At 39.3% G+C, this 10,392-nt stretch overlaps 1 protein-coding gene across 1 annotated transcript in view; it reads left to right on the top strand.

Annotated features, from left to right (window-relative positions):
* Fam120c (family with sequence similarity 120C) overlaps positions 1–6,067 on the top strand; it is a 132,218-nt gene extending 126,151 nt beyond the window's left edge. Inside the window, exon 16 of the mRNA XM_028772643.1 lies at positions 1,408–6,067. Within this exon, the coding sequence (XP_028628476.1) occupies positions 1,408–1,662 (255 nt within the window). The 3' untranslated portion in view covers positions 1,663–6,067. The remainder of the gene's footprint in view (positions 1–1,407) is intronic.
* Positions 6,068–10,392: the final 4,325 nt, after the last annotated feature.

Below are 10,392 nucleotides of genomic sequence, written 5' to 3'. Positions count from 1 at the left end.
GTGTGTGTGTGTGTGTGTGTGTGTGTGTGTTTCTGTGTGTTTCTGTGTGTTTCTAGAGCTTGAACCCAGGGCTTTGTACATGCTAGGCAAATGCTTTATCACTGAGCTACACCAGCAGCTTTCACCTATTTGTGTGTATGTGCACGTATGTGCAGGTGTGAATACATATGGATATGGAGTCCAGAAGTAGGTATTAGTTGCCTTTTGTCACTTTCCACCTTTTCTCCTCTTTTCTCTGTTCCACTCCTCTCTTCTTTCCTCTTCTCTCTTCTCTCCCTTTCTCCTTCTTTCTTTGAGACAGGATCTTACTATAGAACCCTAGCTGGCCTAGAACTATCTTATGTAGACAAGGCTTACCTCACAGAGATCCACCAGCCTCTGCCTCCCACCTGCTGTTATTAAAGGTGTGTGCCACCATGCCAAGCTGTCATCAGATATCAATCCAAAATATACTCTTCTATATATATTCATACTTCACTCTATCAAAAATAAGTCCAACTATTAGCCAGGAATAGTGGTACATACCTTTAATCCCGTCACTCAGGAGGCAAAGGCCAGTAGATCTTTGTGAGTTCAGGGCAAGCCTGCTGTATACAGTGACTTCTAGGACAGTCAAAGACACATAGTGAGACCCTCTCTTGAAATAAAAATGATAAATAAACAAATCTAACTATTTAATGTTCTTTTGGTGTTATTTTTAATCATATTTATTGATGTGAGAGTAGAGAGAAAATTTCACTATCATAACTAAGGAGCTGGAAGCTTGATACATTGGAATAGCTGCTACTCACACAGCCATTGGATGTGTTTGCAAGTTAACAGGAACAGAGGGGCTGCACTTAAGTGAATAACTACAGATAACATTTAAAATAGAACTTGAACTCCAAAGAGTTAGCTAATGTTGTAATTGTCTCATGTTGCTTAGATCCAAATTCTTTCTTCAACGAGTCACCCGAATAACAAGGCCAGAAGAGGCATTTGAACATTTGCTATTTCTTGCTGTTGTTGATTCATGAAAGGAGTTTAATTTTTAGTTAAATGTTATAAAAATTTCAGCAAATTGCCTGGCTTTGGTGGCCTACACCTTTAATCCCAACACTTGGGAGACAGATGGAGGCACATTTCTGTGAGTTTGAGACCAGCCTGGTCTACAGAATAAGTTCCAGGACAACCAGGGATCCCTTGTCTCAAAACAAAACAGCAATATGTTTTAAAGCTATGTGAGTTGTGTCGTCACTGTATCGTCATTGCTGCTGGATTTCAGTTCTTAGGACATTATCAGAAGGCCTGACTTGTTGGCTTTCTGCTGTTTCTGAAGACTTTCTCAGGCTACCTTGTGAACATGTTTGGAGATGCCCAGCCAGTTTGCGATTACCATTTCCACTAAGTATCTCTTGTTTTCGACAGGGCTCTTCGGATGTAATTTCCAAATCCGTGGAGCTTCATCAGAGTCGGGCCCGCTCACAGGTGAATGGAAACAATGGCACATTGATTGTGGAAGAGAAGAGTGATCCCCTTCCAGCTCCATCCCAGTGCGCCTTATCCAGAGACAGTAATGTGTGTAATAATAACGATGATCACTGCCTCCCCGTGAAGAATGGAGAGAAGAACCATGTGCAAGAGCAAGAGCTAGATGCTGTGGCCCAACAGAAAGAGGAATGATAAGCTCTAGATGGTTACACTTGTCAGGGGGAGGAGAAAACGATACTTTTCTGATTCTAGGCCCAAGTTAGAGGAGGATAGAAATCTTTATCCTATATTTATCCTGGATTTTCAGGAGATATTTATGTATTGTATCTACCTTTCCATCCCTATTTTCTTGGCTCCAGACACCTGGGAGGTTTCTGGTTAATGATGACTAAGCTCCAATTCTCAAATATATAGCACCAATATTTTCTTTGTACCTACTGGAAGTCTAGTGAGGCAGTAACTGTCAGAAAGCAGATATTATCACATAAGTCCTATGGAAAAGTTCTGGCTGTGGTTTTCTGAGTATTTAATGTGATAGCTCATTTATAAACTTATGTGAACAATATGGGGTTGAAAGATAAGCTGCCTATGGGTTCCTGGTTTTTTGGTTTTTTTTTTTGTCTTTGGGGTAATGGAACCTTCATATCTAATCAATATCCTCCTTACTCTCTCCCCTAACTCACCTACCCCAGGATTTTGTATACCACCTCTAGCTCTGGCCTGACAATCAGATAGGTAGATGTTTTCAGGGAAGTAGACAGTGTTGGTTTGGGTTCTTTTATTTTATTTTTATTTTATACACTTAAAAAAAAACTACAATGGCCTTTGTACTGGGAGATTCAAGTGAGTCCGAAAAGTACTGGGCAGATTTTTCCTGCCTTCCAACCAGTGCATTGTTTATAAAATAGAAGCTATGGTGCAGTTCACTCTCTACTGCCCACACTCTAAAAGGGTGGGAATCAATGTTATGAACTGAGTACAAAAGGGACTCAAAGACTTTATGTGTGTGTACATGTGTATAGGTGTGTGTGGGGGTGTATATATGAACATGTGTATCTATATGCATACACATACCCTTTATATAAGAGACAGATCTATTTATCTATACATATTTTATATATATAAATGTGTGTATACAGATATATATACACATACATACATGGTAAAGTTCCAGAAGATTTACTGAATTTCCCAGAAATGCTTCCACTGCTATGGAATGGTGGGTTTCAAAAGACCATACTTTAAATCTGAAATCCTTACTAAGTCACAGCCTATCACAATTATGAGAAGATGGGCTACTCTAAATCAGACACAAAGTACTTTCCAGAGATTGCCTGTTTAGAACAACAAATACTTCACTTTGAACAGAGCCCTCACATCCCATATGGTGAAAACAGGAGGTTGAGATGGGATTGGGAAGGTTGCACATTTCTTATGAAGGTCTGGAGATAGAAAAGGGATAGGAGGTAATTTCCATTTGAAAAGGCTTTCAGCCAATTTGGAAGAAATGTCTTTTGGAACTCCAGGATCAAATTGGCTTCCGGCAAGAACTAACTGACATGAATCCAAGGAGGGAAAACTAGCATTGGAATGATGGGGTGGGGAGATGTGAGGAAATTTGACAATTTGATTTTACATGCTTAGATTGTTTCATTTATTCATTGACATTTTGACTACAGGATCTTTTCATTTGCTTTGCAAGGAAGATGTCAGAGAACTTGGCCAGGGATTTGAGAGGCATTCTATAAAAGATTCTCAGTCCCTGTGGGGCCAAGATCTGCCCAGGATAAAAAGGCTCTTCCTCCTTGCTGGAGATAATCTTACGAAAACCTTGATTTCCAGTTTCCCTCATTTTGGGCAGCCAAAATGCAAGGGATGGAAACAAGGCTTGTATCAAACTAGTAGTATATCTTCATTCAGGAATTGAGGCTTCTAGCCATACACATCTCCTTTTGGACTTTGATATTCTTGCCCAAGAAATATCATTTCTACAAGAATATAACTGACTAGACTCCTAGCAGGGTCCTCTATTTTTGGGGGGAAAAAACCATGCATCTTAACTTACAATAGATTCTTGGTGATTTTTTTCCAGACAACCAGAAGGCTATGTTTGCTGTCTGCCCATTCGTCTCAAGAAACTAAAATGTCTTGGGCTGTTTAACCCAAGTCTAACCCAGTTTAAGAGAACTCACAATTTGCAGGGGATAGGAGCCCTGGTATGCCTTGCCCCTTGCCCAGACATTTCTTAAATAAAGCTAATAAAGGTGGCAAGAGTATATATAAGAAGAATAAAGAAAAAGTCTACAATACTTCCTCTTTGAAATGAGCTCCCCTGATTTGGTTCCCTTTCTGATCTTGGACCTACTCATCCTTTCACAATACCTTGAAGGTTAGGACTTTTATATCCAGTAAGGGAAGGAATTCATAGAAAATACAGATGGCTTAGAATCACCTTCTGAGCCACAGAAGGATGAATCCTTTGGAGCTCTAAAAGTAACCAGAATCACACTGAGTGAGTGAATGGTTAGATATATGGACAAATATTGAATAGGAAGTACTTGGAGTTAAATGTTAGAGTATCTTCAGTTGCTGTTTCTGTGCATCGTGAGTCTATCTGACACAGTCAGATGACAGTATTGTTAACTCTTACATCCTTCTCACAACAGGAAGATTTATTTTGTAGCCATTCACTGTGAGAGGTAAAATTGCTGCTTTGACAGAAATGATTCCAGTTTGTCAAAAGACTTGCTTTTCTCCCTTCCACAAACCTATGCTTCTCCCTAGCCTGGCCCAGGATGAAACAGGTGGCTTACTTCCAACTTTGAATTTTGTTTTGATTGAACATTTGGGGTTTGGGAAGTTACAAGAAAGAACTACAAAGGATTATGTTCCTATATTTCAGTGTACCTACCAAAATACACAATTTAAAAGCCAGGTTTGTTACTGAAAATGAACTTTTTCTAATTGGAAGACAAATTGGGGGCCTTTGTTGTACCTACTTGAGGTTCCACTTCTGATTCTCACTGGCTGCTCTTGGACAAAGTCATCCTGGAATTCCCAGAAATGACTGCTTTACCTTGTAGGGACACAGCAAAAAACAAAAACAGAACCCTAAACCGGTTTTGTACAGCTACTGATTGCTAAGGTCTTGCAGTTCTTCTGCCTGTGTGTCTTTGGGTTAGCCTGTAACTCCTACCTTTTTAAGTGACCAGTCCTGACAGACTTCTATTTGTTTCAATCATTTTTACTGTACATAGGTAGGACTTCAGGCATATTGAAGCCCCCAAAAATCGCACATTCTTTGGCTAGGGACATTTGATTTTTGTCTCCATCTGGATTTTCTGACATTGTTGGCCAAATTACCTTAATACTTTCATTACTGAGAGAAAAAAACACACAAGTATTGGGGGGAGGAGATGCAAAAATGCTTATGTAGGATAGAACGAATAAGAGTAGCCCTTTGGGTATGATGATTCAGTCCTTTGAAACCTTAGAAGGCCCCTGTGGATATACAGTGCCACCCTTTGAGCCTCTAACCACCCCCACCCATTGAAATGACAGTACAAGTAGACCACAGTTTAAAGTAGTTAGTCTAATTCTACTAAAGGTTTAATCATTCTTCTTCTTCTTCACTTTCAGATGCATATTTCCTAAATACTCTTGGGGTTTTGGGGGATAAGTTTTCACTCTTCCTTTGTGTGTCCCCTCAGTTTTCTCCTCATCTGTCTGGCTTCTTCTTTTTTAATGTTCTCTTTTCGTATCAATGTAGTCTGCTGGTACAGATAGTTCAGTGCGCCTATTCCCCTTTTATTGCTGATTATCTTCAATATTGTCTGAGGATATTTTGATGTTCTAAGAAAATGTCACTTTTTACAAAAATCATCTTTTCTAAGTTAAAAGCAAACAAAAACATCCCCTGTGCTGGGGTGCCCATTTCAGCTTTTGACATTGTCCCTGTACTTTTATAGATGACTTTTTGTCCGTGTTGGTAGTAAATAATGGCTAGTGAATTTTCATGTAAATGAAGCAAGTTAAATATTTCAGGTTTTATTAATCACTCATAACCCTGCCAGATCTGATGAATTCATTTTAATTACTTCCCAGAAGGGATTTTCTTCCTGCCTTTTATTTTATTCTATTTTTAGACTAACGTACTACTAGATTAAAAAAAAAACAAAAAACAAAAAAAACAACAAAAAAAACCTTTAACTGCAAAGAGTCAGTGATTTTTTAGTGCTCCCTGATAAATAATGTTATTGACAAAAGTAAGAAATTCTTTTGTTGTTGTTTTTTTTTTCTGTGCTCTTGACAGTGTGTTTAGTGGATGGATAATACGTATTTCTCTTTGCCACTCCCAGATTCCAAGTTCCCTGCCTTTGGGCCCACCTCACCACAAAAGCTCCATAGTTTATTAATGTAAGTTTGAGTGGACGCTTCTTGGGGGAAACTGCAGGACTTAATGGAAATGGCTCAGAAAGGAATGAGAATGGCTCAGGAGTTCTGTGATGGAATTTGATATGTTGTTCTGTTAATGCTGATGGAAAGAAACTTACAGCGCTTAATAAAAGTCTATTCTTTTAGTTTAAAAAATGCAAAATGAGTGTGTGAAGTTTGATTTCTTCTCCCACCTCTGGTTTCTTTCTGCAAATGGAGAATATTGTTTTCTCAATATAGAAGCATTACACAGAGATTTAAGAATCTGTAGAGTGTCAGGGCAAGAGCCCCTGTATGTGAAGAGCATATTTGGCTTCCTGGCTAACTTATTTATTTTGATGTCCCCAAAGCACCTTTGACTCAGCATTTTCCAAACTGAACCTATACTTCTTTCTGAAGTCTGTTTATCTCCACACTAGACTGTGGGATGTTAACCTAGACTCATGTCTTTCCTTTATTTCTCAATTTTAATTTGTGACAGAATCTATTGGTAACACTCAGCTAGATCACTCATCATTCCTGTCCTCTGTCCTGTGACTTAGTCCAACCTTCATCACACATCATCTGCAAGGTTGCAGCTGCTCCTCATTCTTCCTCCTAACCAGATAATTGTAAGCAATATTTTGTGTCTTAGCAAATGTACCTTTTCTGCTTTAAAGGACCTATATATTTTTTAGGTTTGTAAAGAGTTCTATGGCAGTAGAAAGTTGAGGACCATTGCTTTAATCTACCACACTAAGGAATATTTCAGATTAATATATCCTGGGACTGGGGAGGTGGTTTAATGGATAAGAACACTTATTGCTCTTACACAGGACCTGGGTTGGGTTCTCAGCACCCACATGTTGGTTCATAACCATCTGTGACTCCAGTACCAGGGGATCAAAGTCCTTCTTCTGACCTCCAAAGGTACCAAGAAGCATACATGTGGTGTACAGATCTACAAACAGGCAAAATACACAGAATAAAATAAACAAATCTTTAAAAAATAATAAAAACAAAAAATCCGTCTAACACGCTGCACAACAATGTCCATGGCTCTTCATTATCTGTCTGACCCTTGACAAGTTTTCTAGCCTCTTTTCCTTTTTTCCCTATTCCAGTCTGGTGAGAATAAAGTTTACTCACCATCAATTAAGTTGTTAATACCTACCTGTTGTATCACAAGAATTTTCCTGGGAAGACACAACACATACTTTACCCCAGATAGGGAGTCCACAATAGACCACTGTATGGCTATCACCAAAGTCCAACTCAATGAACCAAAGCAACGAGTTTTATTTGGGTTACTTACAGGAATATAAGTGACTGGTTACTTACCGGAACAGACATGACTCAAAGATAGCGGCATCACCAAAGCCCACTTCAGCATGGGTGACAGCTCACAAAAGCTGGGAACCTGGAACTCACTGCACACCCTGCAAGAGTGACCTTTCAAAGTGACTCTGGTCTAAACCTCTTCCAGGCAGCTCAGCTGGTCTCTGCTTCTTCCAGGTAGCTGGTATGGCCTCAGTCTTCTTTGCAGCTTGTTTTATCTGAGAGCAACTCTTGCTGCCTTTATTGCACTCAGAACACCCATACATATAAAAAATTAACTAAATTGTTTTTTTGAGGGTGGAGAGATAAGGCTCAGCAGTTCAGAGCACTTGCTGCTCTTTCAGAGGACCCAGGATTTCGTTTCCAGTACCCAGGACAGTGGCTGGCACCTGCCCGTAACTCCAGCTCTACTGAATACCATATTCATCCCAGCCTCTGCAGGAACCCATACTCACTTGCACATACCCAGATACGTGTACACACATAATTTTAAATGAATTCTTAAAAAACCAGTTAAGCTTTGGAGCACTGGATCGATGGGTCAGCAGTTAAGAGCCCTTACTGCTCTTGCAGAGGACACAGGTTTGGTTCCCAGCACCCACATGACACTGCTCATAATCATAACTAAAGTTTCAGGGATCTAGTGCCACCTTGTGACCTCTGTGGGCACCAGGAATGTGTGCAGGCAAAATACTCAAATACATAAAAAATTAATCATTTTTAAAATTGGGATTGGTGGGATGGGGAGCACTATGTCATCTTTGAGCAATAGAGAGGTCTTAGATCCTGAAGCCAAGACTCTAGAACATCCTTACTACTAATGCTGAATGATATAAGGTTGGTCTTCCCAACCACTCTGTGTCTTGTATATACAAATTATAAAAAGGATATAGCTGAACCTAAGGGGGAGGGTTAGGAGCCTGCTAAAGCTTGCGAACACTTTATCTTTAAATGAAAGTTATTGTTTATAATACTTTGTTTTGTGTAGGTTCACTATAATAACTACAGCTATCTTTTCCTAGTCTTTTATTTTTGGGAGTCGAGACTCAGAATTTCACAGTAAGAAATCTTTGTCATTTGGCTTTAAAAAGTTACTATTTATTTAGGACCTGTTATGTACTGAGCATAGGGCTGGGCCCTTGAAAATTATCTATAATCTTCAAACAACCATCCCTGCTTTACACATAAGCAAAACGTTCAATTATACCCTACTTCAGACCCAACCAACAAGTAATAAAAGCAGGCTTGTAAATCTAACTCTGTTTTGGCTTAATATTTCTGAATGGAGTTGTGGTCTAATCATTACCATTATAAGATAATAGGAATTATCTGGCCAAAGGTACCTACCTCTGACTGTACATTAGAAAACCTCATAAGCCTTTACTGCACTATCTTTCATGATTTATGACATTTATTAGTCATGTTTTTTTAATATAGAAGATGTTTTTAGAACAGAAAGAATTTAAATAGGCTTACACCTTGCTCAGATACCCCCCAAATTATACTTCCTTTAAAAACAAATGAGAAGCTGGGCGGTGGTGGCACACGCCTTTAATCCCAGCACTTGGGAGGCAGAGGCAGGCGGATTTCTGAGTTCAAGGCCAGCCTGGTCTACCGAGTGAGTCCCAGGACAGCCAGGACTACACAGAGAAACCCTGTCTTGAAAAAAACCAAAGAGAGAGGGGGGGGGGATTTTCTTGGAAAATTTCCAAGAAAAGGAAAGTGCCCAACACTCTTCAAACAGAAGTGTGCAAAGAGAAGACTGAAAAACTTGTAGCACCATATAATATCCTGACCCCTCTCTATAAATAGAGCCATTCTTTTTATTTCTTTTTAATCAAAATATAATTATGTAATTTTCCCTCCAACCCTTCTCATGCCCCCATGCCCCACTGCCTTGCTCCCTCTCAAACCCATGGCCTCTTTTTCTTTTATATATATATATATTTATATACATATACATATACATATACATATATATATATATATATATATATATATATATATATATATATATGTGTGTGTGTGTGTGTGTGTGTGTGTGTGTGTGTGAATAAATACATAAATAGAACCTGCTGACTCTGTTTAGTGTTCCTTGTATATATGTGTTTCTAGGATTTACCACTTGGTATTGGATAACCAGTTAGGGAAACCACCCCTGGAAAAAACTAATTCTCTCTTTCTTAGAACCTATTGGTTGTCCATAGCTTTTCATTTAGGGGTGGGGTCCCCTGAAGTTCCCCTATCCACCTTGGCATGTCAACTCATGCTATAATTGTTCAAATCTCATTAAGGTAATCATATTGCTGAGATTTCATGGGAGTAGTTTCACTATCATATCTAGAAAATACATCTCACAGCAGACTTCCTGGTCTCTGGTGCTTACAATCTTTCTGTCTCCTCTCTACAGTGTTCTCTGAACCTTAAGTGTAAGGCTTTTGTTGTAGATGTATCACATGGGGCTGGGCCCCCACAGTCAGTGGTTTTCTACATTTTCAACAGTTGTGGCTTTCTGTAACATTCTGTCTGCTGTAAAGAGAAGGTTCTATGCAGGCTTAGTAGTCTACAACTTTAACACCAATACTCTTGAGGTAGAGGCAGGTGGGTCCCTGTGAGTTTGAGGCCAGCCTGATCTACATAATGAGATCTTATCTCAAACAAAACAAAATTAAAGAAGCCTCTTTGGTGAGTGGTAAAATATATTGGTTTAAAACAACAGCAGTAGGGGGCTGGAGAGATGACTCAGCAGGAAAGAGTACTAGCTGTTCTTTCAGAGGTTTTGAGTTCAATTTCCAGCAACAACATGGTAGCTCACAACCATCTGTAATGGAATCTGATGCCATCTTCTGGTGTGCATGAAAACAGAGTACTCATGTACATAAAATTAATAAATAAATCTTAGAAAAATAAAAGTACACACCAAGATCCATGGCCTAACTAACCAGGGATAGTTAACTGGGTTCACAGTACCAGGCATGATCCCCTCCAGTGCTGTCCAAGTCCTGTGTCCAAAGTGCATGTCTTCAGTAGTAGGCACTTACCTTCAGCTTCTGGGAGGTAATCAAAGGCAACAGCAATAGCTTATATTGTTTGGAGAGTTTTTTGGACAAACTTCATCAACAACTACAGAGGAAGTTCTTCATGCCTAGTACTGGGGTTTGGATTAGGTAG

This window comes from Grammomys surdaster, unplaced genomic scaffold (assembly GCF_004785775.1).
Source record: "Grammomys surdaster isolate TR1022 unplaced genomic scaffold, NIH_TR_1.0 216, whole genome shotgun sequence".
NCBI lineage: Eukaryota > Metazoa > Chordata > Mammalia > Rodentia > Muridae > Grammomys > Grammomys surdaster.
This window is presented reverse-complemented; position numbering and strand designations above follow the sequence as displayed.